Source organism: Cetorhinus maximus, chromosome 19 (genome assembly GCF_964194155.1).
Source record: "Cetorhinus maximus chromosome 19, sCetMax3.hap1.1, whole genome shotgun sequence".
Classification (NCBI taxonomy): domain Eukaryota; kingdom Metazoa; phylum Chordata; class Chondrichthyes; order Lamniformes; family Cetorhinidae; genus Cetorhinus; species Cetorhinus maximus.
The window spans coordinates 77,427,644-77,454,291 of NC_135897.1; the positions used below are offsets into that span (position 1 = coordinate 77,427,644).

Genomic DNA, 26,648 nt, shown 5'->3' on the forward strand with positions numbered 1-26,648 from the left:
GAAATGTTATAATTCCAGGAGGCAGGGCATACTATTGGATAACTAACATATGAGTGCTAGTAATTAGGGTGCATTGCTGTTTACTACTGTTTTTGTTTCTCTTGGTGTATTGGAGATTCAGTTGTTGCAGGGGGATAGTGGCAGAACAGGGGAGGTACACATGGCTGCTGAGAGAATTTAGAAAAACATTTCTGAGAGGTGTACCTGGAGAGAGTGAAGTGTCTTTTGCTTCCTCCCTGGAAAATAAAGAAATACTGGTTTTCCTAACCTAGTGCAGATGGATAAATAAATACATTAGCTCCACAGTTCCATACATAAATACATTTAATATGGCATGGACACCAAACAGGCATTTCCATCTTATCGTGTGAAATTGAACATTTGATACGACTCAACGGGTGTTCTGTGTTGTGGTTTTATAATTCGTTTATTTTTCGCGGAGTTTAGGGGTAATATATTAGCTTGGATAGAGGATTGGCTAACCAACTGAAAGCAGAGAGTCGGGATAAATGGGTCTTTTTCTGGATGGCAAGCTGTAACTAGTTGGGTGCCACAGGGTTCAGTCCTTGGGGCCCCAACTATTTACAATCTATATTAATGACTTGGATTCGGGGATAGAAGGTACTATAGCTAAATTTGCAGATGACACCAAAATAGGTGGGAAAGTAAGTTATAATGAAGAAATAAGAAATTTACAAATGGATATGGACAGGTTAGGTGATTGGGCCAAAATTTGGCAGATGGAGTTTAACGTGGATAAGTGTGAGGCTATCCATTTTGGTCGGAAGAATAAAAAGGCGACTTATTATTTAAATGGAGAGAAACTTCAGAATGCTTCAGTGCAGAGGGATGTGGGTGTCCTTGTGCATGAATCGCTGAAAGCTAGCATGCAGGTACAGCAGGTAATAAGGAAGGCAAATGGAATTTTGGCATTTATTGCTAAAGGAATAGAATATAAAAATAGGGAAGTGTTGTTGCAGCTGTACAAGGCATTGGTGAGACCGCACCTGGAGCACTGTGCAGAGTTTTGGTCCCCTTACTTGAGGAAGGATGTAGTTGCATTGGAGGCGGTTCAGAGGAGGTTCACTAGATTGATTCCAGAGATGCGGGGCTTGTCTTATGAGGAGAGATTGAGCAGTTTATGCCTATACTCGCTAGAGTTTAGAAGGATGAGAGGAGATCTAATTGAGGCATATAAGATGCTAAAGGGGATAGACAAAGTAGACGTGGAGCGGATGTTTCTCCTTGTGGGGCATTCTAGAACGAGAGGCCATAGTTTTAGACTAAGGGGTGGTAGATTTAAATCAGAGATGGGGAGGAATTACTTTTCTCAAAGGGTCGTGAATCTGTGGAATTCACTACCTCAGAGTGCAGTGGATGCCGGGACACTGAATAAATTTAAGGAGGAGATAGACAGATTTTTAACTAGTAACGGGTTGAAAGGTTATGGGGAGAGGGCGGGAAATTGGAGTTGAGGCCAAAATGAGATCAGCCATGATCGTATTGAATGGTGGGGCAGGCTCGAGGGGCTGAATTGCCTACTCCTGCTCCTAGTTCTTATATATTTTCCCAAGAATCCAAAAGCTACAAACATTATACATTTTATATAAACGCAGCTTTCAATGTTAATATGTTATCTTCCGTTTCCTTCATGGTTACAGAAAAGAATGAAAGAGTTTGGATTCATATAGTGGCTTATCATATGCTTACAACATCCCATTGTACTTTACAATCAATAGATCACTTTGAAAGTACAATCACCATTGTTATGTAGGCAAACACATAGGCAGTTTGGATACTGCAAGGTACTACAGACAGCAATAGGATGAATGACCAGTTAGTATGTTTCACTGGTGTTGATTGAAGGCTAATTTTTGGTTAGAATAAATTACTGCTCTCTTTTGAAAATGCATTATGGGTTTTTTAATGTTCATTTGAACAGGCAGATGGGACTGAGTTTAACATCTCAGTTTTTAACATTTGTTCGTGGGATGTGAGGGTCGCTGACCAGCATTTATTAGCCATCCCTAATTGCCTTTAAGAAGGTGTTGATGAACCATCTTTAGACCATGTAGTGCAGGTACTACCACAGTGCTCTTAGGAAGGGAGTTCCAGGATTTTGATCCAGCAACAATGAAGGAATGGCGATATTGTTCCAAGTCAGAATGGTGTGTGACTTGGAGGGAAAATTGTGATGGTGGTGTTCCCATGCATCTGCTTCCCTTTGTCCTTCTTGGTGGTAGAGGTTGCAGGTTTGGAAGGTGCCATTGAAGGAGCCTTGGCGAGTTGCTGGAGTATATCTTGTCAATGGTACACACTGTTGCCACTGTGCATTGCTGGTGAAGGAAGGGAATTTCAAATTATTATTCCTTTCAAAAGTTACCACCGACTTTATGGAAAATAAAAATTACAAGAGCTGTATTAAACAGATATGATAGCCCCCATTTTATACTATTGCCTATAGTCAAAACTACCTTCAGTGAATTTTGGTTTTCTTCCTGATGCTGAATTTTAGGCCTGGATTTTCACTGAATTGTGGAGACTCTGCACCTTATCCAAAATGGCGCCCGGACCCTGTATCCAGAAGTCCCAATCCCATTGCCAACAGATCTGATTTTTGCCAGTAAAGGGAAGGGGACGGGATGTGATTCACACATATGGGAAACCCGAACCCAGCAGGGCAATTTGAACACAGAATTAGTTCAAACAGACCCAAATTTTGCTGGAGCGAGGTCCATAATCCCACAGTGTGTGGCTTATGATTTTTAAGAGTAGACGTAAATGCTCCTAAAAGTCAGATAAGGTCTATGGAACTGTCAAGCTGTCAAGTTATTTAAATACCTTGCCCAATAAATTTTGAAAAAAATCAGCCTGCTGTGTCACGGAGTTGAAAAAAAACATTGCTTGCAATTTTAATATCCGTTTTCTGACATTATTCTAAGGGCTATCATTATGGTATTATTGCTGCTTCACTGTGGGGGGTGGGGGCTGTAAGTTCACAGTTTGATTGACAGCTCCAAGAGGTTATTAAGGGATTAGTTGTCTTTGATGTGGGGCTATGAATACAAATATTTGATTTTTCATATTGCGAAGTCTGTAATAGATACATAGAACTTTATTTCATCTTAGCATGGCTCATGAGGTCTGCCCTTGGTGAATATTGGGTGAGTTGTCATGGAGGATGTAAGGGAAAAGGGTGGCGAGTGGAGGGGCATGGTCAGAATGAGTTGACACTAAGTAGGCATAGGGGCTATAAGACCATGGGGATGGGCAGAGTTTGGCATTGAGGATGTGAGGGGCCATGGGGTACTGGGTGGGGGCATGGGTTCGCATGAGTTGGCATGGATGGGAAATAGAGAGTGGGTGAGGGGATGTGAGGGGTAAGACTAGAGGGCCTAATGTTAAATAAAACAACTGGGATGAAGTCTCAGAGCATCAAGGCAGGCCTTTTAAACAGCCTGCTTCAGCACTAGGCAGACCCGGTGGCTGCCTCCAAACTGTTTTGGGGGCAGGGGGCCTGACTCCAGCACACACCTGCTTCCCCTGGAATGAAGATCCCGTTATTTGGGGCACTTCTTCCCAAGGCGGGTGCGGCAAGCTGGGAAATTTCCTGACTCTGTGCACCCGCCTCAGGGCTTTACTATTTAGTTGTGAACCTTTGTAAAAGGGAGCTGGATAAAAATTGGAAAACAAAACATTTAAACTCGTGTGAGAAAAGGGCAGGGGGGTGAAATGACGTAAGTAATTCATCCAGACTTGGCTATAAATTTTTATGATTCTAAGATAGTTGTTTTTGATTTAAAAATTTTGATGGTTTTGAATCATACACTATTCCTAAATTCATTTTAATATCAAGATGATAACTTTTTAAATGTTCCTATCTTGCCATGCGTTACTAAAAGGTTAATGTAGATTAGTACACATTTCAGAAATGGAACTATGTGATCTACCTAACTGGGGCTGCAAAGTCTTAACATTTTAGCAAGGAGACATTGGAGACACTGGTACAGAATTGTTTAAATTCCCTTTGGAAAGGTCTGTGTATTGACTGCCAAACTTCACATTCTGAAACCATTTCAAGATTCCACAGTCAAAAACTATTTCACAGCTCTATTATTAGTCCCCAAGAATCAAAACAGACAAAGTATTTAATTTTTTTTTTGGACAGATATAAAACTTGAAGACACAGCCTTTGGGAGCATTAAGCGAAAAGTAGTAACCTAGAAAATTGTTACCATTTTTAACTTTCCAACTTAAATGTTCTGTTGCTCAGCTTATAATAAATGATAATTTATCAAACCTCTGATAACTAAATGGTCATCCACATTTTTAAAAAAAGATTAAAACTGTTCCATACAAACCTCTGTGTACATTTGCATGCAAGTGCTAATATTGATTCCTGAGAACTTGGGCCAGTTTAGTGAATTGTTTACATTTTCTTGCCTATTGGAAGCTCTGGGAATGAAGAGTCCAAGCAAGTGGAGATGACTGTGTGTACTTTGAACCTGACACTTGACAGTATTATTGATCATCATGACTTCTCTTTTTCTTTGTAGGGGTGGGGGTGGTGGGGGAACTTGGAAGGGTAAGTAGAAAGGGAAAAATAAAGAGCAATAGCTAAGTAAACAGAATGAAACTACAGTATTAAAAGATAGTTTGATAGCACTCATTTAATGGTGCTAAAGTTTCACAAAGCTAACTAGCAGTCTAATGGTAGGTAACAGATTTATACTGATCGACACTGCAGTTCTTTGAAACAAATTTCGGAATCACTGGGGGAAATTCTGAACTTACTGCCTCAGCAGAAACCAGGCGGATCTCCTGTTCACTATAACAATTGCCTGATTTCCAATTCCATTGAAACCACTGTGCTTTGCTTTTTGAGCTGAAGTTCAATTAAAAGATTGTAAGGATTCAAAGGATAAATACCCTATTTGCTATGATACTGGATTGTGTATACGAGGGAGATGCTCGGATAGATCCCAAGTCAGTGCTTGGCAGATCTCAGCTGGGGCAAAGATAAAGGCCCTGCGATTGTTGTCAGTCAGTGTCCATCACTCAAAAGAAGGACATATCTAATGACTATCCAGTGACCCCTGCCAGAAAGGATCTAATTGTGGGTATTGAGTGAGGACAGGACTTTATTTATTCAAGCATGAGATGTGGATGTTGCTGGCTAGGCCAGCATTTATTGCCCAGCCCTTCTTCAACCGCTGCAGTTCCTGTGGTGTGGGTACACCCAGTGATGTTAGGGAGGGAGTTCCAGGATTTTAATCCAGCGAGAGTGAAGGAATGGCGAGATGTTTCCAAGTCAGGACGGTGTGTGGCTTGAAGAGGAACTTCCAAGTGGTGGTGTTCTCATGCATCTACTGCCCTTGTCCTTCTAGATGGTAGTGAGTTTGGAGGGTGCTGTCTAAGGAGCCTTGGTGAGTTGCTGCATTGCATCTTGTAGATGGTACAAACTGCTGCCACTGTGCGTCAGTGGTGGAGGGAATGAATATTTGTGGATGGCATGCTTTGTTGTGGATAGTGTCGAGCTTCTTGAGTGTTGTGGGAGCTCATCCAGGCAAGTGGCGAGTATTCCATCACATTCCTGACATGCCTTGGACCGATTTAAGGAGTCAGGTGAGTTACTCACTGCAGAATTTCTAGCCTCCAACCTGCTGTTGTAGCCACAGTATTTATATGGTTAGGAACTCTGTGGTGAATTCTGCAGTGATGGCAGCATGTCAAATAGCTTGGCAATACTCAGGCCTTGGAATTGCTGGGGATCCACTTTTGGGCAGCTAAACCCTTGACCACCTTTACTCCTGGCTCAAGATCCTGTCCTAAGCGGGATCATTTGAGTATCCAGGGCCTGACCAGTACCTGTAAGGGTGCATCAATACCTCTGTACTTTTGAAGTAGAACAGCACTTTGCCGTTGCATTTGAAGTTCCTCTCTTTGCCCCAATCCCCAAGACCCAAATTAACAAAATATTTTTTTTTTATGTTGTCCTTTGCTTCCCTAGGGAGCCATCGAAAGATGTTTTTGGGTCTTCAGAAGGCCTCAAGGAGACACACTTGCCAGATTGATATGCATTCCAACGAGGCCTTTATAGGGTAGGAATTCCCTGGATAACCATGGCTGACAGCCTCCGCGGTGGGGAGGAGTGTTGGAGAAGGCAGATGGATGGTATTCCTATGAACCTATGTCTGGAATTAAAATATCCTGCTTCAACAGGGTAAAATTCCAGTGGAACTTGGATTCCAGACTGCATTCTAGGTGCACCCAGCGTAATTGAGAGTTACTCCTTTTCTCAAGCCAGGAACTTCAGGAATCTTTGTGCCTGGCTACATGTGTGAAAAAGATGTGAAGAATTGGCAAGGTTCTGGATGTCTGCTGGTTCCCATTTCAGTGTTCATCCTGGGCTGTAGTGGGGAATAGAGAAAATTGGCAAAAGAAAGCTTTCCCATTTCCTAAGTATTTGGGAACCTTAAGATCCTTGCACAATCCCTAAGTCACGATTTAGAACAGCTGTATGAATTGACCTCCAACGTTCATGTGTCCAAAGGTTATTACACAAATACCCACATTTAATTAGTGAATCTGGCTTCCTGGAGACCTTGTGATTAATTCTAACCACGATGACTTAAGGAATCTCAAAACCCACAAAGCAGAGAGTTATCACTGATGGACTGCTTCCGAAGGATCACAGAAATATGCACTTGCTTCAAGAAGTTGCTTATTTATGTCCAAAGAATACTCTTTGGCAAACTGATGCAATTTATTCAACAGATTTTTCTATGTCTTGTTTTTTTCTTGAATACAAGAGCAACAGTATTCTCTCTTTTCAGCATTTCACACACCAGGAATTTGCATGTGAGCACAAGCATTTGCAAGGTGCACCTGTGGCACCTGCCTGTCCCATAAAGCCAAAACATCTGGCACTTGCCTTGCCACTGGAGATAGATTTTTCCTATGCCCCATTCCAGATCGCAAAGATGTTCTTTTTGACCTTATGTATAACGGGAGTGATCAAGATATATTTTTTTAAATCCTTCCATTCTTTGGGGTTTGGAGCCCTCAGTGAAGCACAATTCCATCCATCTGTTGTTCAGTATGCCTCATCCTACTAGGCATACCAATCTCCAGTGCCACAGCAAGGTCCAAATGAGCCATGGTAGCAGGGAGCCCCTGTGTCACCCCAATGGCTTTTACTTTGCAAAGGGCAAGATGGAAAATCCCAGAAATAGTGGATACCAGGTAAAACTGTGTGCTTGTAGTTTAACTGGGATATTCAACTGGTCTCCTGCAGGAGTTACAACAGGATACTGGTGAAATCCCTTTGAAATGTTGGGCTATGTAAGTCAAGCTTTGGCATTTTAAGCTTCTTAATGGTGGTAATGTACTTTTTATTTCTTCAGCCGCAGTTTTGTGAATAATTGGGAATTGTCAGTGAAATTTGATACAGTAATTTCAGCCTGGAGAAACAGGAGCTGCCAGATCTGCAGTAAGGTTAGGGACGAGATTAAATTCCTGCTGTTAGCCTCAGTTCCACCAGTAATGCGAGAGTGCTTTGGAGAACCACATGGTGAAAAAAGTGATTTTATCTTGCAACACGGTGCAGAATTAGGCAATGGATAAATGGGTGATTATTTAAATTCTAATTTTACTGCTTTCCTGCTCCATTATGATATTAATTTTGTTGTACTGAAGTGATGGAGAAGAACGATAGCTCTTCATCTGGAACATTTATCTTAACCAGAAAGAAATAGATCAGGTGTGGCACAAGTTATTTTAAGGACTCTTGGCCAGTGAATCTAGTGGTTCACACACTTGGGAACTTGCTGCCTAGCTCTGCTTTTTCCATCTTCCAGTAGGTAGTAAGTGCTTCATTTGAAAAAAAAAACTTAAATTTAAAATTTGTGTTTCAAGGCAATAATACATTTGGGGTTTCATGTGACATTGAGCTGTTTGTGTTTCATGATTTATGTTGTTTGAATCTTCTCACATGTTTTACTGTACGTATTGGGCTACTTCTAGTTATCTCTTATCCAACTTATTGGCAGGTCAATGAATATAGAATTGATGCTGCAAGTGTGGAGAACCAATTAATTCATAATGGTCAATCTAGGAATTGGGCAGAGCTCTAGGAACCTTTTTCCTTCCTCATCTACAGATTACAGCAGGACAATTTGTAGGCTCTGTATATATTTGGGTCTATTGATGATGAAGTTTTCATTGTGTTTCAACAAAGCTTTTTCTCTCAGAGGTTAGTATTGTGTGATTAGTCATGGTCAAAAACCATTCACGTCTTTAGTTAAAGTTCTTGCTATCTATTCATTCTTCTTTGAGGTTTTCCTCAGCTTTTAGCAGATAAATTTTGGAAGTCACATAATGCGTGATAAAGTTAAATATTTTTCAGTAAAAGTGCTGAAGAAATATTTATCATGGCATGCTGTCACCCACAACAGTACCATCCACAATGAATGTATCTATCCCTTGAAGCAAGTAATGAGTTTTTATTTATTTTGATTACTGTTGTGGGTGAAACTCCTCCAAACATTAGGATTAATGCATGCAATGAGTGGGAGCTAATGGATAGCAACTTACATTAGGATTAATGAAGAACAAACAGGTTTCTAAAAATTCCATTGGGCTGTAATCTGGATTAATGGAGGTAACACACAGATCTGATGTTAACTGTCTTTTGGCTTGGCTTGTTGAGCTTGAATTAATGGTGAACTTGCAAAGTAAGCTCCTGTTTGCACCCCATGCACATTTCTGTTAATGAAACCAATGAGAAAATCATTGTAGAAAGCCAGCAGTAGTCCAGCTTGAAGCATAAAAGAGATACTGAAAGCAGTAATTCAGATGTTTCAGTATTGTGAATGGTTGACAATTATGACTTAGCTGACATGTAGTAGTAGGAAGATGAACAACAGAAGAGGAATAGGCAGACCCGAGACCATGGCAGGAGGACAAGGAGAATTTTTTAAAAAATTATTCATTCATGGGATGTGGGTGTCGCTGGCTGGGCCAGCATTTATTGCTCATCCCTAATTGCCCTTGAGAAGGCAGTGGTGAACTGCCTTTTTGAACTGCTGCAGTCCATGTGGTGTAGGTGCACCCACAGTGTTGATAGGAAGAGAGTTCCAGGATTTTGACCCAGCGACTGTGAATAAACGGCGATATATTTCCAAGACAGGACGGTGAGTGACTTGGAGGGGAACTTCCAGGTGGTGGTGTTCCTATGTATCTGCTGCCCTTGTCCTTCTAGATAGTAGTGGCCATGGGTTTGGAAGGTGCTGTCGGAGGAGCTTTGGTGAATTCTGGAATGCATCTTGTAGATGGTACACACAGCTGCTACTGTGCGTCGATGGTGGAGGAAGTGAATGTTTGTGGATGTGTTGCCAATCAAGTGGGCTGCTTTGTCCTGGATGGTGTCAAGCCTCTTGAGTGTTGTGGGAGCTGCACTCATCCAGGCAAGTGGAAAGTATTCCATCACACTCTTGACTTGTGCCTAGTAGATGATGGACAGGCTTTGGGGAGTCACACGATTCCTAGCCTCTGACCTGCTCTTGGAGCCACAGTATTTATATGGCTAGACCAGTTCAATTTCTGGTCAATAGTAACCCACAGGATGTTGATAGTGGGGGATTCAGTGATGGTAATGCCATTAAGGGGCGATCATCAAGGGGCGATGATTGGATTCTGTCTTGTTGGAGATGGCCATTGCCAGACACTTGTGTGGTGCAAATGTTACTTGCCACTTGTCAGCTGAAGCCTAGATATTGTCTAGGTCTTGCTGCATTTGGACATGGATTGCTTCAGTATCTGAGGAGTTGCAAATGGTGCTGAATATCGTACAATCATCAGCGAATATTCCCACTTCTCACCTTATGACAGAAGGAAGATCATTGTTGAAGCAGCTGAAGATGGTTGGGCTGAGGACACTATCCTGAGGAACTCCTGCAGTGATGTTCTGAAGCTGAGATGACTGACCTCCAACAATCACAACCATCTCCCTTTGTGCTAGGTATGACTCCAACCAGCGGAGAGTTTTCTCCCTGATTCCTATTGACTCCAGTTTTGCTAGGGCTTCTAGATGCCACATTCTTTTGTCCATGTTTGAACCAAGGCTATAATGAAGTCAGGAGCTGAGTGACCTTGGCAGGACCCAAACTGGGCATCAGTGAGCAGGTTTTTGCTAAGCAAGTGCCGCTTGATAGCACTGTTGATGACTCCTTTCATTACTTTACTGATGATGGAGAGCAGACTGAAGGGGTGGTAATTGGCTGAGTTGAATTTGTCCTGCTTTTTGTGTCCAGGACTTACCTGGGCAATTTCCCACATAGCCGGGTAGATGCCAGTGTTGTAGCTGTACTGTAACAGCTTGGCTAGGGGCGCAGCAAGTTCTGGAACACTAGTCTTCACCAATATTGCTGGAATATTGTCAGGGCCCATAGCCTTTGCAGTACTCAGTGCCTTCAGCTATTTCTTGATATCATGTGGAGCGAATCGAGTTGGCTGAAGACTGGCATCTATGATGTTGGGGACCTCCGGAGGAGGCCGAGATGGATCATCCACTCGGCACTTCTGGCTGAAGATTGTATCAAATGCTTCAGCCTTATCTTTTGCACTGATGTGCAGGGCTCCTCCATCATTGAGTACGGGGATATTTGTGGAGCCTCTTCCTCCAGTGAGTTGTTTAATTGTCCACCATCATTCACGACTGGATGTGGCAGGACTGCAGAGTTTAGATCTTATCCGTTGGTTGTGGGATTGCTTAGCCCTGTCTATATCACTTGCTGCTTATGCTGGTTGACATGCAAGTAGTCCTGTGTTATAGCTTCACCAGGTTGACACCTCATTTTTAGGTATGCCTGGTTCTGCTCCTGACATGCCCTCCTGCACTCTTCATTGAACCAGAATCTACTATTGTCCTAGACAGTGCCCATGCCAGCAACAACAGAACTGCCTGAGTTTCACCAAGGGGGAGTGAATAAGGAACTATGCCTTACCAACAATTCACTTATGAATTGTGCCATTTCCTGGAACCAGACCCACAATCAAAGAGCATTGTACTACTAGTAACTTGAGAAATGACAACAGCAATCAGTTCCAATCAAAAGCAGGAGGCTAATGACTGTCAGGCAGTTTGTAGCTCATTGTTGCATTACAGATGCCACAGATGCCATACTTTAAAACAGAAGTGAACACATTAAAATTAGCATGCTGATGCACCAGCAGTAGAAGAAGTTTATGAAAGATGTGACAATCCAAGGATATAGGATGTCAGCAATTGCAACTAAGACTACTGAATCACCTGTGCAATATCCCATGACATTTATTAACAGAAACATATACCACTTGATTAACAGCCAAATAGTGGTTGACCAGTAGAAAGGAGTTATTTTTGAAATGCATAATTTCCTGGTATAAGTTCTGTTGAATAAGTGAGTGGGCAAAAATGTGGCTTATGGAGGTCAACATGGGGAAATGAGAGGTCATCCTCTTTTGATCCAAGAAAGACGAATCAAATGTTTTCCAAATGATGAGAAACTAGAAACTGTGGAGGAGAGGGATCCCATGTACATGTGTCATTAAAAACTTATGAAGAGGTACAAAACGCAATCAGGATGGTAAATGAAATGTTGGTCTTTGTCTCAAGCAGGCTGGAATACATAAGGGTGAGGTAATTATTGCTTCAATTGTATAGATCCTTGTTCAGATCCTATCTGGAGTACTTTGCCCAGTTATGGGCATAGCACCTCAGGAATAATACATTGGCCTTGGATGGGTGCAATGCAGATTCACTAGAATGATACTGGAATTTAAAGGGTTACAGTCTGAGGACAGACTGCATAAACGTGGCTTCTAAGTACTTAAGTATAGAAGACTGAGGGGGAATATTAAGGTTCTTAAGATGATAAAAAATATGATGCGGTAGATACAGTGAATTTATTTCCTCTGCTGGGTGAAATCCAGAATATGAGAACATGATCATAAAATTAAAGCCAGGCCATTCAAGAGTGAAATTGGGAAGCACTTCTTCACACAAAGGCTAGTTAGTGGATGCTAGCAGTCAATTGTAGCTTTGAAGACTGAGATCGATAAATTTTTGTTAGGCAAGAGTATGAAAGCATGCAGAGCAGAGGCGGGTAATGGGGCTGAGGCACAGATCTGCCATGATCTAATTGAATGGTGGGAAAAGGCTTGAGGGGTTGAATGCACCTTGTGCTATTCCTACACTTCCCCGTTCAGGGAGTCATGGATTCGCCACAACCCAATGAGATTGAATATCTCCTTGAACTATGGCTTATGGGACTGTTGTGCCTCCCTCATACCACACAGCAAAGAACCTATGAAGAAGTACATTTCAGGAATGTTATCAAGCAGACATTTATACCATTGTTTGTACCACATAGAGGGAGACCTGTAAAATGCCTTGGAAATAATTGGTGGAGTGGTGTTATTTTTCTGTATACTACACAACATAGCTATGGAAAGGCATGTGCTTGCCTATGGAAGAAGCATAGCAACTAGGCATGACACAAGAGGAGGAGGCAGAAGATGATTACAGGGAGCTGGCAGAAGTTGAGCAACCACAACAGGAAGCCTCAAGGGTTTGGCAGTCTATGAATGAAGATATTTTTGTTGGAGACCTAACCTTATGTTTATTTGGATATATTTTTAAAAATAATTTATTAGTACTACTGTTTATATGGGAAATGCTAATTTGAAAAGTAAATAACTGAAAAGTTTGCATTAATGTTTTGAGACTTTACCGAAACTAATAGTGAGGCATAGCATATTTAATAAGATGTGATGCTGTGCTTTCTGTTTGTAGCGTGAGTGCTAGATCAATGTGGACTTCAGGCTCTGTTACTCCTTTCTTTTATTCATTCATGGGACGTGGGTGTCGCTGGTTAGGCCAGCATTTATTGCCCTTGAGATGGTGGTGATGAGCTGCCTTCTTGAACCAGTCCATGTGCTGTAGGTATACCTACAGTGCTATTAGGGAGGGAGTTCCAGGATTTTGACTCTGCGACAATGAAAGAACAGCAATATATTTCCATGTCAGGGTGGTATTTGGCTTGAAGGGGAATTTTCAGGTGGTGGTGTTCCCATGTATCTCCTGTCCATATCCTTCTAGATGGTAGCGGTTGTGGTTTTGGAAGGTGCTGTCTAAGGAGCCTTGATGAGTTCGTAATCAACTACTGGGTGGACTATTTTGCGGTATCAGCATTGACACAGTTGGTAGCAACCTCGCCATGGGTTCAGACTCCAGAGACTTGAGCACAAAAATCTAGGCTAACACTCAAATGCAGTACTGAGGGAGTGCTGCATTATCAGAGATGCCATCTCTCAGATGAGAAGTTAAACCAAGGCCCTTTCTGCTCTCTCAGGCGAATGTAAAAGCTTCTGTGGCACTATTTTGAAGGAAAGCAGGGGAATTACCCAGGCATCCTGGCTAATATTTATCCCTCAATCAACATCACAATAACAAATTATCTGGCAGTTTGTGGGAACTTGCCGAATGCAAAATTGACTGTCATTTTTCCTACATTACAGTGATAGCACTTAAAAAGTACTTCCTTGCTTGTGAAGTGCTTTCTGACACCTTGCAGTCATGAGCAGTGCTATATTTATACCTTGCAACTCCTTCGTACTTGATGGAAAAGGTCTGCTGAGAATTTACTTGTGATCAACAGAACACCTTCCTTGACAAGTTGCAATCCAAAGATAGTCCTTTCTGTGTGCCACATTCTGGCTCCTTTATGACCTGTTTACTTTCAGGAGCTTTTCCTGTCACTTGTCTAGAGGCAGCTACAGGTAAGGAACTGGGAAAGATCTGAGCACCATGCCCTTGCTCTTTTATTTCTGTTCACAATCCTCTCTTGGGGGCTCGGACCTCATGTTGGTTATGCTCAGCTTGAGTGTAGACAATTGCACAGCCGTGACTTGTTGGAATTCCTCACTCCTGATTCTTTGGAATCTGCTTCTAGACACATTGAAGCTATTACTATGTAATGGAACATAGACCTCAGTTCCTTGACTATCAGCTTGTCTGAACTGTTGCCTGAAGATGCTGCCTGCTGTTCAATGGTGAAGTGCAGAGCAAATAAACCCTAATGAGACCTAGTCCCAGCTAGCTTTTGTGCTGTTTTACATGAACTTGATCCAATTTCCACTAAACTGCTCACCACACAATTATGAATGGATTACTTTTTATCAAAGTTTATTTTATACGTAGTGCTATACACTATAGGGTTCATTGGTTCTAGAAAGGGTACAGTGGGTCAAAGGGCAAGGAAGTGCCATAGCTTGTCATGAAAGCATAAGGGACCACGGGGGTGGGTGGAAGGGCAGGGTTTGGCATAGTGGGCATGAGAGGTCATGGAGGGGGGGAGGTGGAAGGGGAGAGCTTGGCATGGGGGCATGAGCCACGAGGGATGGGTGGAAGGGCAGAGCTTGGCATAGAGGGCATGAGGAGAACCTTTAGAACTTGCCTTTTAAAAGGTCCCCTTGTGCAGGCTAGGTTTCCCGATTTCTCTGAGGGGGTTGTGAACCGCAGCGCTTTAAAAACCTGGCCCAACTCCATGTAAAAGAGTAGGACATGCCTCTCTCCGCAATGGAGCTGGCCAAGTCAGGAATGCCAGAGGCGGGCTTTTGACAGGAACCATTCCACACCCTTTAAAGGCATTCCTGAAAATCAGACAGCCAGGAATGGGGTCAAGAATCCTGGAATCGGGATCTGCTCCCCATTTTTAAAAGGCTCCCAGTTATCCAGGCTTGGTGAAAATCCAGGGGGAGAATTTTCTCCATGTCGGGCGGGCCGGTCAGGAGCGGGTGTGGGTGGGCGCAGAGCCGATCGCCGCCCGCAATCGGCTCCACGCCGCCATTTTGAGCGTGACGCATGGCCGGAAGCGCTCAGCGTTACCTGTGCGGGCGGGGGGGAAGAGGGAGAGTCAGAGCCTGCGCTTTTTTGCGCACAACAGCGCAGAAATCTCCCTGAGGCACGGAGCTGCCTCAGGGAGATTAAGTACATATTGAAATTTTTGAATAAAGAAAGACAAAAAATATGTAGGCATGTCCCCTCATGTGACAGTGTCACATGAGCTGGGTCATGTTTGTCAATTTAGCAAACTTAATTTATTGATTTTATTAAACTTTCAGGAAACCTCATCCCGCCCGTGGATGAGGTTTCCTGAAAAACGCGAAGGTCGCTTGAGCTCTTCGCCTGCCCGCCAACCTTAAGGTTGGATGGGCAGCCCTGTTAACTATCTGAATAAGTTTCTAATGGGCTTAATAGGCGGTTGACAATTCAGCAGGCGTGCAGCTGCCTCTGGCATGCGCCCGCCGAACGAAAGATCTAAATGACGTCGGGACGCACGCCCGATGTCATTGCGTATCATTTTGTGCGTCAGCATGTCAAGCCTGCCCCCGCACGCCAACATCAAAATTCCGACCCAGGCCTTTGTGTCTGTTTTCACAGTAGAAGCCATAAGTTGCATGCCAGAAATAGAGGGTATCCTAGGGTGGAACCATCCCAGATTTGCACAGTAGCGGGCATGAAAAAAGTCATTTTACCCGCCAGACACAATGGCAGGTATTTGGGCCGTATTGTCCCATTCTCGGAGCGTCCCGCCTCATTAATGATTCATTCCTAGGAAACACGCTGGATCGCTGACAGGGCGGCCTCTGATCCGTTTGCCCTGCCATCACCTCAGGCCTTCAGTAATCTGTGTGCCAAATTTAAAGGGTGCCCTGCACAGAGCTAGCACTCTCTAAGGGATCGGAAGCTGCTGCAAAGTCATGGCTGCCAAAGGGAGGAAACATGCTGCCCCAAATTTAGTGACATCTCCCTTGGGTGCCTTATGGATGCAGTGGAGGTCTGCCGTGAAGTCCTCTACCCTCACTCTGGACAAAGACCAGCAAGCAAGGTCACTAATCCAGCGTGGGAGGCAGTGGCAGCGGTGGTCAGCGTCAACGCCCTGCTAAAGAGGACAGCCACCCAGTGCTGAAAGAGGATGAACGATCTGTGTTCCACCAGAGCAAGTCACTCTTCCCATCACCCTCAACTCACACACTCAAAAGCCCATCACACATCCACAGGGATCTCACTCACTGCCAGCTCAAGGGACATCACTGTTCCCTCTCTCTCACACACCTTCAAATGCCTTGCGGATTGTGTCCCCATCCCATCCTTGGCACCAGTAACCACCCACGCATGCCAAGCATCCTTCTTATCTGGCCTGGCAGGCATCTTGTTTACACTCTCTCTATGCAGGACAAGCTGGCACACAACAAAAGACTGGTGGAGGAATGCCCGACAAGTAGAGTCATCTAGGTGGCGCTTGATAATCTGGACCATTCCTGTGCTGACGGTGAGGTCGACTGTAACTCCCATCGTTGACGCCATAGTTGGCCTCCAATGGTGTCAACGCGAGAGGGATGCAGGCTGCTCGATCTCACTCTAACTTTCCCTTTTCCTCAAAGAGTCAGCCCGGGGTCCTCAGGCACCCATAGGAAGGAGGATCAACAGGCGCACACCCCAGGTCCATCCACCAGGCGACTCTGGGAGTGTCTGGCCCAGCCGAATCCCCTCTTCCTGTGACCCCCAGCAGCTCTAGCTCCTCAGGCCGAGGAGGGTGCCACTGCCACGCAGCAGGACCCCGAAAGCAGGCCAGAGCCCTCCAGGTCTCGATCCTCCAGGGGACACCCACCAAGGTCATCACAGACAGGGAGTAGCAGTCAGCAGGCTGCCCCCACCTCTGCTGTGGGTGTCTGGAGAGCAACTAAACATAGCAGCAGGGTTAGGAAGGTTAAGAAGATGTAGTTGCACAGCCTGGGCATGGGCGTTAATCACTTGTACATAATGTTCACTATTGTAAATAAGCACTCTTTGCCTATGGCTCATTGTTATGATGAGCAATGTTCATGTCACTGTTATGAAACCTTGGTTTTTGCACAAGATAAGGGCAGGTGTCTCAGTCCAGGGCCTCTTCCCTGGACAGTGTGTAACCTTCAGACCAAAATGATAGTCTGGCCTCACACTTCCTTGACACATCAGTGATGCCTGCACCTTGATGGTGTTTGTCAATGCTGCCAGAATGTTGTGGGCAGGTGTTACAGAGTTCTGTCATTGTCTCTGTGTGTTCTCAGTAGCTTTGAGGTGGGGCTGACCCCCCCCATCTCTTCAGCACCTCTGACCAATGATGCTGTGCTCCTGAAGGGGTCAGGTGCTGAAGGCTGACAAAGGGTCAGGTGCATATAAAGTTTCACGGCTGTGTCTCCATGATATGACCCTGATTACAGAGCGCAAGCGAGCTGTCCTCAGCCAGACAGGCATCAGACATTCTCAGAGGCTATGCGAAGATCTATGGAGTGTCCTCACTGCATGTTGTCATCATCCTCCTGGAATCTAGCGACTATTAGGGCCTCCACTGCATTTCCATAACATGAGCCTGAGCACTGAGGGTATGTGCGCTGCCATCAGCTACACAGGAGTCAAACGTTCACAGATGCAAGGTGAGGATGTCAGGACTGTCCTCAATGCAGCTCGTCATCATCCTCCTCCACAAATCTTACGGCTACGAGGGCCTTCCAAGCGTGCCTGCCTCATCTGGCCAGTGTAACAGACATCCTCACCTTGGAGGACCTCATCATGATCATCCCCTTTGACATCCTCCTCATCGGAGGAGACGTGCAGCTTCTCCATCTCCTCCTTATCCAGGTCCTCCCCCCACATTGCAGCACCAGTGGAGCAAGTAGCAGGTGCTGATGATGCGTGACACCATGTGGGGACTGTATTTCAGTGTTCCACCAGACCTGTCGAGGCACTGGAACATCATTTTCAAAATTCCTATCGTTTATTCCACCAAAGTCCGGGTCGTGGCATGAGCCTCATTATACCATCGCTCTGCAGCAGTCTGAGGCTGCTGCATGGGTTTCATCAGCCATGTCCTCTGTGAGTAGCCCTTATCCGCGAGGAGCCAGCCTGCAGCGTTTCTGGACCCTGGAAGATGTCAGGGACCTGAGACCTGCTAAGGATGTAGGAGTCATGGATGGTCCCTGGGAATCATGTGCAGACCTGTAGGCTGCGTTTGTGGTGGTCGCAGACCAGCTGAACATTCAGTGAGTGGAACCCTTGCAGTCTCTTTGCCTTTCATGTCTTCTTTGCAGCAGTCATGGGCTGGAAGCACTGAGAGGTGTGCGCACGGCTGCACTTTAAATATGGCGCCCGGTGTGATGAAGTGGCAAGATGAGGGCGTGGTGGGTGCATGAGAGCCCGCCCGCCATGGAAACGGCATGTTCCCTGAGAATGCATAATTAATGCGGCGGGTTTGGGACAATGCAGCATGAAAAGCCGCCATTGCCCACTTGCTACCACGCTTAGTGCAAATCTGGGACGATTCCCCCCTCAAGAAAGCGGGATGATCATTCAGGACTTAGATGAGGAAAAATTTCTTCACAGAAATGGTTGTGAATCTTTGGAATTCTCCACCCCAGAGGTTTATGGATCCTCCATCATTGAATATATTTAAGGCTGTGTTATGACACAGCAGATGGTAAATGCTGAGCCGTTCAAATCCCAGAGGGAAACTTGAAACAACTGGCACAACTAATTTTCAGTTTGTATGTTTCGAGATGCGGGCTTTAAATTCGGTAATAATAAGAACACCAAGTCTTAAGAGGTTTTTATAAAACTAAATTAAACATTTATTAATAAAAGAAAAGATTGTAAGCACATACATATATCTACAAATCACTGCTACAATAATTTTTAAATCCCCTAGTTAATCTGATTCCCAGTTACACCTTTGTTAAGGCAACAGTAAAACACACCGATTTTAAAAGACCCAGTCAAAATAAATGATACCCTGAATAGTCAAATGCAAAGTAAGTTCTCTAACTTCGGTCCCTGAAGGCAGCAGTTTAAGGCATAGACGCTGAAGGCTCTTCACACTTGTTGAATCTTAGACTGTCTACCCTTACACGTATCCTTTGCTCCTTTATACATATTTTCGCCTTTGAATGCAAATTCCCATTGTTTCACTATGTCTTTGGACTTTATCTTTCTGATAGTAAAAACCTCTCACGCACTAAGTTTTGCCAGTAATCTTTAGGAAAAATAAACACACTCTTTCTAAACTTCACCTGGCTAGGTGACACATTTCACCCCTTTTGAAAACAATCTAGTCTGCTTTATTTAAAAATGCAAATGTTCCCTTGACACCTATGTTTCTAAATTTCCCACGTTTACCTAATTAACACTTCAAACCTAACTTCTCTTCTTACATCAAAACACCCAGACTAGCTGCCTCTAATTCAATTAAGTCTCACACAAACACACACACACATTTTTAGACCCATAGACACATCCCACTATTACTCAATTTTACAATAAATTCAAATAACACTATGAGTATTATTATGTCTTCCTGACAGGTTGGAATAGACAGATTTTTGGTCCCTCAGGGGATCAAGGGATATGGAGAGTGGGAGGGAAAGTGGAGATGAAACCCAAGATCAGCTATAATTATGTTGAATGGTGAGCAGGCTAGACAGGCCATTTGACCTGCTCCTACTCTTATCTTTTGTGTTCTTGAGTGTCCAAGTTGCATGTCGACACATGATGTTATGCCCTTTGAATATGTTAATCAGGTTCTAGTGCATTTAGGATCAGAGTATGTTTTAGGAACCCTGTTCCCAAATTCTGCAAAAACAGGGTGAATCATGCACTGTCTATGTTCTGTTCAGTTTTTTCTTGATCTACTCCAGCCTATCCACTGGGCCATAAAGACATTGCTCAAGGCCGCTGGTTAATAAAAAAAGTAAGTCTTTTAAAAAAAAATTTACTTGTCTTAATGTGGAAGCTTGAAGATCCGGAGCGCTCTTTACTGCTCCTGTGTCCACAACAATATTGCGGGCTGCTACTGGCCTGGGTTCACTGCTCCCCCCAATTGTCTTCCTAGCACCCGCCTGTGGCCCAGCTTGGGTCCTGAGCCAGCTGATTGTGAGAAGACCTCGACTTGGGGTCTGCAGTTTGCCATTTTTCTGAAAACGAAGCCAAATTTGGATTGAGCTTCAGGCCGATGTCTTTGGACAAGTATGCCACTCCACGCCTTGAAATGTCACAGAGCAATTTCTTAGCCTTAGTGCTGTGTACTTTTGGCAGCAGCACAATTTCTTTTAACCTTATGCATTGTTTACCCAAATAGTGCATTGTTTCCACCACGACTGTGACCGTACTGAGTACATTGTAATTGTCAGCTTTATACGTGATACGTATAACCGGTCTTCAATCCCTCTGTGATGCATCTTTCTGTCCTGTTCCTACAAACTTCAAATATTTTGATTACTTTTTTTTGAGCTGCTATTCCAGCAGGTTATTGGATCATTTAATCCATATTTGCCATTTGGAATTTATTTTGATTGGCTTTGTACAATTTTGACTTCCTATATTTATACATATTCATTCTTATTTCTTATTTTTTTACAGGCCTGTTACTTGCTTGCAGATATCCTTCCAGATATCTGAGTATGCTATCCATCCATGCTTTAACCTCTGGGAATTGCTGGGTTGCTTCTCAGGCCATTAGCTTTAAGCTGGGCAGTTGTCAGTGAATTAGAATTAACATCTTCTTTGCTGGCATTACTGTTCTCCCAGGAGTTGCAAAGGCCACAGATGCTTGGGCTCAGAGTGTACTATTTGTTCCAATTATGTGTGTTAGTTGAGCAGTATTCTGATGCAGGTGCTTTTGGATAACACAGTTTGAGCTTCCAAAGAGCAAAATGAACAAATGTGTGTTCCTGGCAATGCTTTTAAAAAAAAAAAAATCTGCAAAATACTCAGCTCCACATTGTGGAGTGAACTTTCAAACTCAAGTGTTTTTTATACCACGGTTATGGTATTAAACTTGTAATACAATTACTTTTCATATCACTTTTAACCAGTGTGCATCATTTATATTTTAATTTTAGTATTTATATAAATGCAGGTAACACTTTTCTGTTTCCTAAGTCTTTATGTGAAGTGACTTTAGCCTCTCTCTGGTAGATTTTATTGAGCATTTTGAAAATCTCATTTGTTAAATTAGGTTTGGAAATTATGGATGGTTATCACACCTAGAGACGTGCCAATTAAGAATTTGTTCTCGGAGTAGGTTGAAATGTCTGGCTGTCTGAATTTTGATATTCAGTATAATACAAGAACGTAAATTGTTTTCTCTCTACCACAAGCTGTCATAACACTACCTGCAGTGATCAGAAGCATATTCCTTGTCTTGTTTCCTTTCCAAATTGTCAGTTTAATATTTATAGTGACAAGCAATCACAGAGAGGATAAATTGGTTGTATTGCTTTTAGAGTGGTGGGATAGATTGCAAAACTGTGTGTGATGGGGTACAGTTTTAATTCCCTCCCTATGTTCAGGTGTGCCGATGCACTGATAATATCAAATAGAGAACCAAAAACTCCGGTGGTATGAGGAGAAAGTTAAACAAAGAGTGTCCACAGGGGGTCTTCAGTATCCCTCCTGGTGGCTGGCTAAGAGCATCACTGTCCACCACCTAGAAGGCACAAGTCAAGAGTGTGATGGAGTACTCTCCACTTGCCTGGATGAGTGCAGCTCCAACAACACTCAAGAAGCTCAACACCATCCATCACAAAGCGGCCCGCTTGATTGGCACACCTTCCGCAAACATTCACTCCCTCCATTGTATGTACCATCTACAAGATACACTGCAGAAACTCACCAAGGCTCGTTAGGCAGCACCTTCCAAACCCATGACCACTACCATCTAGAAGGATAAAGGCAGCAGATACATGGGAACACCACCACCTGGAAATTCTCCTCCAAGCCACTCACCATCCTGATTTGGAAATATATTGCTATTCCTTCACAGTCACTGGGTCAAAATCCTGGAACTCCCTCCCTAACAGCACTATGGGTGTACCTACACCAATGGACTGCAGCAGTTCAAGAAGGCAGCTCACCACCATATTCTCAAGGGCAATTAGGGATGGACAATAAATGCTAGCCTAGCCAGTGATGCCCATAACCCATGAATGAATTTAAAAAACTGGCAGTAAGCTCTGTAGAGGAGAGGTTTGGCAACAACAGCAGCTTATATTTGCGTGCCTAACCTCACATCAAAGAATATCTGAAAGTACTCCACATGAGGAAAGATAGATTCTGTAGAGGGAGAATTTAAAGAGGTAACTATAGCTATGGCCACAAGAGATTTTTTTAAGGAGACTTAGAAGGCAGGAAGGATCGTAACAAGGATTTTATGGAGGAATCTCGATACTGCTTGGAGGCAGATGGTGTATGACCAGGCAAGAAACTATAAGTGGAGAAAATCATAAGAGGAGTAAGAAGGTTGAGAAGATGGAGCGTAGCCATTGGTGAACATACTCTTAAAAAGCAGCTGTTTTGGGTGGGATGTTACTAAGGTAATTCTGGAAGTTGAGCCAAACAGGAAATTAGTCTTAGTCCTTACACCTTAATGCATGAAGTAAATGGGACAAAAAACATTGAATAAAAATCTGCCGAATAATCTATCAATAGTCAGTGAATAAAATATATTGTCAGTAGATCTGTTCAGTTTTAACTCCAAATTGAAAGCTGTGTAATTTGTATAAGCCTTAAAGAATATCCAGACAATTTTCAATAAATTTCAATAAAGTGCTTCCTGTTTTGAGTAGTTCTTTTTAGAAAAAATGAGAAATGTTGCATTGCAGTGATAGTATTACTGCCAGTATTCAGTCTTGACACTGAGAAACACAGTCATTATTCTCTGAACGTAGTGGATAAACACAGACATTGTTGACTCAGTGGTTTGAATGTGTCGTTCCTTCTCTGGAATGTGCTAATGTATAATTTGTCTCTAGGAATGGTGTGGTCAGATGTGAAGAGACTGTGGTATGATGGACTTGAAGATTTTATGGAGGAATCTCGAAATCAACTCAGTTTTGTCATGAACTCCTTGTATTTAGCAACATTTGCTCTCAAAGTTGTGGCTCATAATAAGGTAAACAAGAGAAGGGTAGAGGGAAGGGTGAGTCTGTGGTTCTGTTTGAATGTGAGAACTGCTTGCTTATATTGACTGAGAGGAGATGTGTCAAAAATGAGATAAGTGCAGGAGAATTTGATCATAAAGCCAGTGTTATATAGTCTAAATGTGCTATATACTGATAGACAAGTGGAAATATTGGGCCAGAACTTCTGTTCCCAATGGAGTCGTACCTTGAAGGTACCCCAGAAGATGCGCTAGGGGCAACCCCAGAAGTCCCCACACAAAGACTGCACAGGAATTGTCCGCAAAGTTTAAACTTCCAGTGGATAATTACCCTGCACTGGGAACCATCAGATACTTCGATTTAAATTGGAGACTTTGGATGGTTCTGACTCTCATAGCAAAATAGTTACCCAGGAAAGGTCATAAGGATTAAAACCAGTTCTTAACCCCTGGGTAATTATGCTACTGCTCACTCCCCGACTGGACTCCCTAACTACCCTCCATCCCCCTGACTAAACCCCCCCCCCCGCCGCCCCCGCCCCCGATTACCCTCCAATCCCTCCAACTACACCCCCACCCCCTGACTATACCCCCGCCCCCCAACCACACCCCCGTTCCCGGAATACCCCCATCTCCCCCCACCAACTAACCCCCGCGCTCAGCCCCCTGCCCCAACACACCTACCTTACACTCTTACCTTCTCCCTGACTTCTCAAAGTGGCTGGGACCTTTAAACTTATCTGCTTCACCACAACGAGTGCTGTAGAAAGGGGGTGTGGCCTCACTTTCCCCAATGTTGTTGCCCTGCAATAGAAGGACACAGGAACCAGGTACGCTGCACATTTCTCACCAGGCTCGGGCCAGAGGAGCGAGCGAGAAATGTGCAACTCCTGACCTGTGTAAGTGAAAAGGAGCAATCCAACTGTGATTGCCACTCCACGAAGTTCTGCCCGACCGTTTTTTTAATGCACTGTTCATCCATTATAAAATTTTTCACAGAACCCTCTCCTTTCTCCTGCAGTGAGGGTAGACAGGTGATCTGTCCATGGGCGTTCTGCCAAAGCTATTGTGTAACCAGCCACAAGAAGGAATGTGGCTGCAGTCTGGATTGACTTGTCCTCCAATATTTTCCTCTCTTGTCGGAAAGCAATGAGTCACTGCTCAGAATTTTCTCAGAATCGCCTGTACAGATTTTTGAGTCACCTTGTAAGAATTCCAGTCAATGATTTTAACTATTAGTAGCCTAACTTTTAAAAATCTTGCTTTGTCCTTTTTTCCCCCTTCTGTCTCCTTGCATTATACCCTTTCACTGTTTAGAAGGTCAGCACATAGACTTGTTACCGGACCTATACCAATGTTGTACATAACTGATAGTGTGCAGAAAGTGCAAGAATGGTTTTCCTTTAGATTTTCATCCCTTCCCAATGGGCAAGTGCTGGACTTCTGCGACGCAGTTCCCATAGTCGTACAGGTGAGAATGGCAAGTCCACATTTGGGGAGGATTGAGCTGACTTGCAATGGGGGAGACTGCAGGTGGCCTTGGAGGAATGCATCACGCAGCTCTGGGTCTAGGAGGCTTGACTACAGACTATACCATCTCAGCATGAATGGCAGCATCAGGGCTGGCTGATGGGCGGGTGGACGGACAGAATTCTGGGAGGACCAATGCTGTTTTCCAGAGAGAGGACAGCAGTTTTTTTGCTCTATGCAGCCACTGCCAAGAATCTAGGGCAGTGTCTCAGCAATCCTGGCAACCTGTTGGAGGGCAGTATGCTGGTTTGTTGTGACAGCCTGCACACCCTTTGCTCATTGCCATTGTGGTATCAGCCTGAGCTTCTATGGCAGCATTTAAACGTTAGGTGCTTATGCTGCAATAAAAATTGGGACATGGGTCATGAGTTGCCATTATCATGATTGGGTCCATAAATCTGCGAATAGATTTTAGTGGTTACAGTTGTCAGTGTATTGTGTCATTGGATTAGTAATCCAGGGGTCTGGACCAATAATCTGGGAAGTGATTTCAAATCCCACCATGGTATTTTGGGGAATTTATACTCAGTTTATCAAATAAATCTGAATTTTAAGAAAGCTAACATCGGTAATGGTGACCATGAAACTACCAGATTGTTGTAGAATCCCATCAGGTTCATTGTATGGAAGGACACCTGCCATCCTTAACTGTTCTGGTTCATATGTAATTCCAGGTGTACAGAAATGTGGTTGACTCTTAACTGCCTTCTGAAATGGCCTAGCAAACCACTCAGTTTAGGAATGGGCAATAAATGCTGACCTTGTCAGCGACACCCAGATCCCATGAAAGAGCCAAAAAAAAAAATTGGCTGTTACTTCCAACTTGGAAAGGAAGGGCCCCAAGTTCTGCACAAATTTCTGTGCCAACTTTGTCCTAGATGCAACTATGCTCCTTGGCATCGACTGCAGGTTTTCTGGCAGAGTTCCCAATGCCCCAAGCATTTTATTGTTCATACCCGTCAGTGTTCTTCTGTAGGCTGCACCATTGACATGCTCATCTGAGTTCTCTGCAGCATATCCCCTGTGTGACCGTGCCCTTCAGTGAGCTGGCACCTGTGTGATCTTACCCCCTGCCCCAGCTAAAGGCTACTTGTGTCCAATGTCTCACTCCCTGCAGATATTGCCTCTAAGCCATCCCCTAGGTTACGCGTAGTGTCAGTTACGCGTAGTGTCAGAATTGTGTCTGGTGGCTGCCAGTGTGAAATCAAGTGAAGGCGTGTCTTCATCAACACTGTCGTCTTGCTGTTCCTCCACTGTCTGGTCAGGTTGGGTATCAGAAAAGAGAAAGGCACAATGGTAAGGTTATGGGGAGGTGGGGTGTTGGGGGTAGGGTGGGTGAGGAAAGTATGTGGTGCAGAAACACCATCTGCAGCAAGTAAATCATTGGGAGGCAGGATGTGAGAAGAAGGATCAGGTACGAGGATAACATCATCTTTAATGATTTGAGCCTTGCTGCTGGCCACGGCCTCAGCATTGTCCGTCCCAGTAATGATCAATACTTTCTCCTCCATGGAGGCAAGGATATATAGACAGACCTATCCCTCCCTTGTTAGCCCTGGGTGTGAATCGCCGTGTCCTGCAACATAGAGTAATGTGTTTCATTGAGTGCCATGTGATCTGTTTGGGTGATTTGGTTGTCATGGTTAAATAGCTGACTGAATTTAATGGTCACAGCAGTTGCCCCTTCTGCCAGCTAGAAAGCTTGGGGCAACCCCACTGCTTGCCAACGGGGCTCCCGTGCCTTTAAAGGCAAAGAGCTCGCCTCCAAGAGCTGCTGGTCAATCAGAGGACTGGCAGCTCTTCTGTTCCAGCAGTGCCACTGGGAGTGGTGGCCACTGTTGGGACTGCAAGAGTCCCCAAACCAGCAATCATGGTGGGGACTCTGGAACACAGGTGAGTGGATTGGGCTCGTGGGGACCAGTCAGGCTGCTGCTCCGGGGACTGCTGAAGTCCCAACAGTGGCCACCACTTCCAGGGTCAGTTAGGCAGGCCCCATCGAGGGCAGGTGGGACCCTTTCATCAGGCGCGTCATTTGCCACCAGGGATCCTCCCATGCACCACAGGGTGCCCAATCAGGAGGGCCCATCGCCCTCAGGAAGGCCG

The 26,648-nt window shown here is 44.2% G+C and overlaps 1 protein-coding gene across 3 annotated transcripts in view; it reads left to right on the plus strand.

Moving 5' to 3' along the window:
- Positions 1-26,648, plus strand: part of trpc1 (transient receptor potential cation channel, subfamily C, member 1) — a 94,653-nt gene that overhangs the window by 33,240 nt on the left and 34,765 nt on the right. For all 3 annotated transcript variants that reach the window (XM_078564200.1, XM_078564201.1, XM_078564202.1), the window contains one exon: positions 22,888-23,027. In XM_078564200.1, the coding sequence (XP_078420326.1) occupies positions 22,888-23,027 (140 nt within the window). The remainder of the gene's footprint in view (positions 1-22,887; positions 23,028-26,648) is intronic.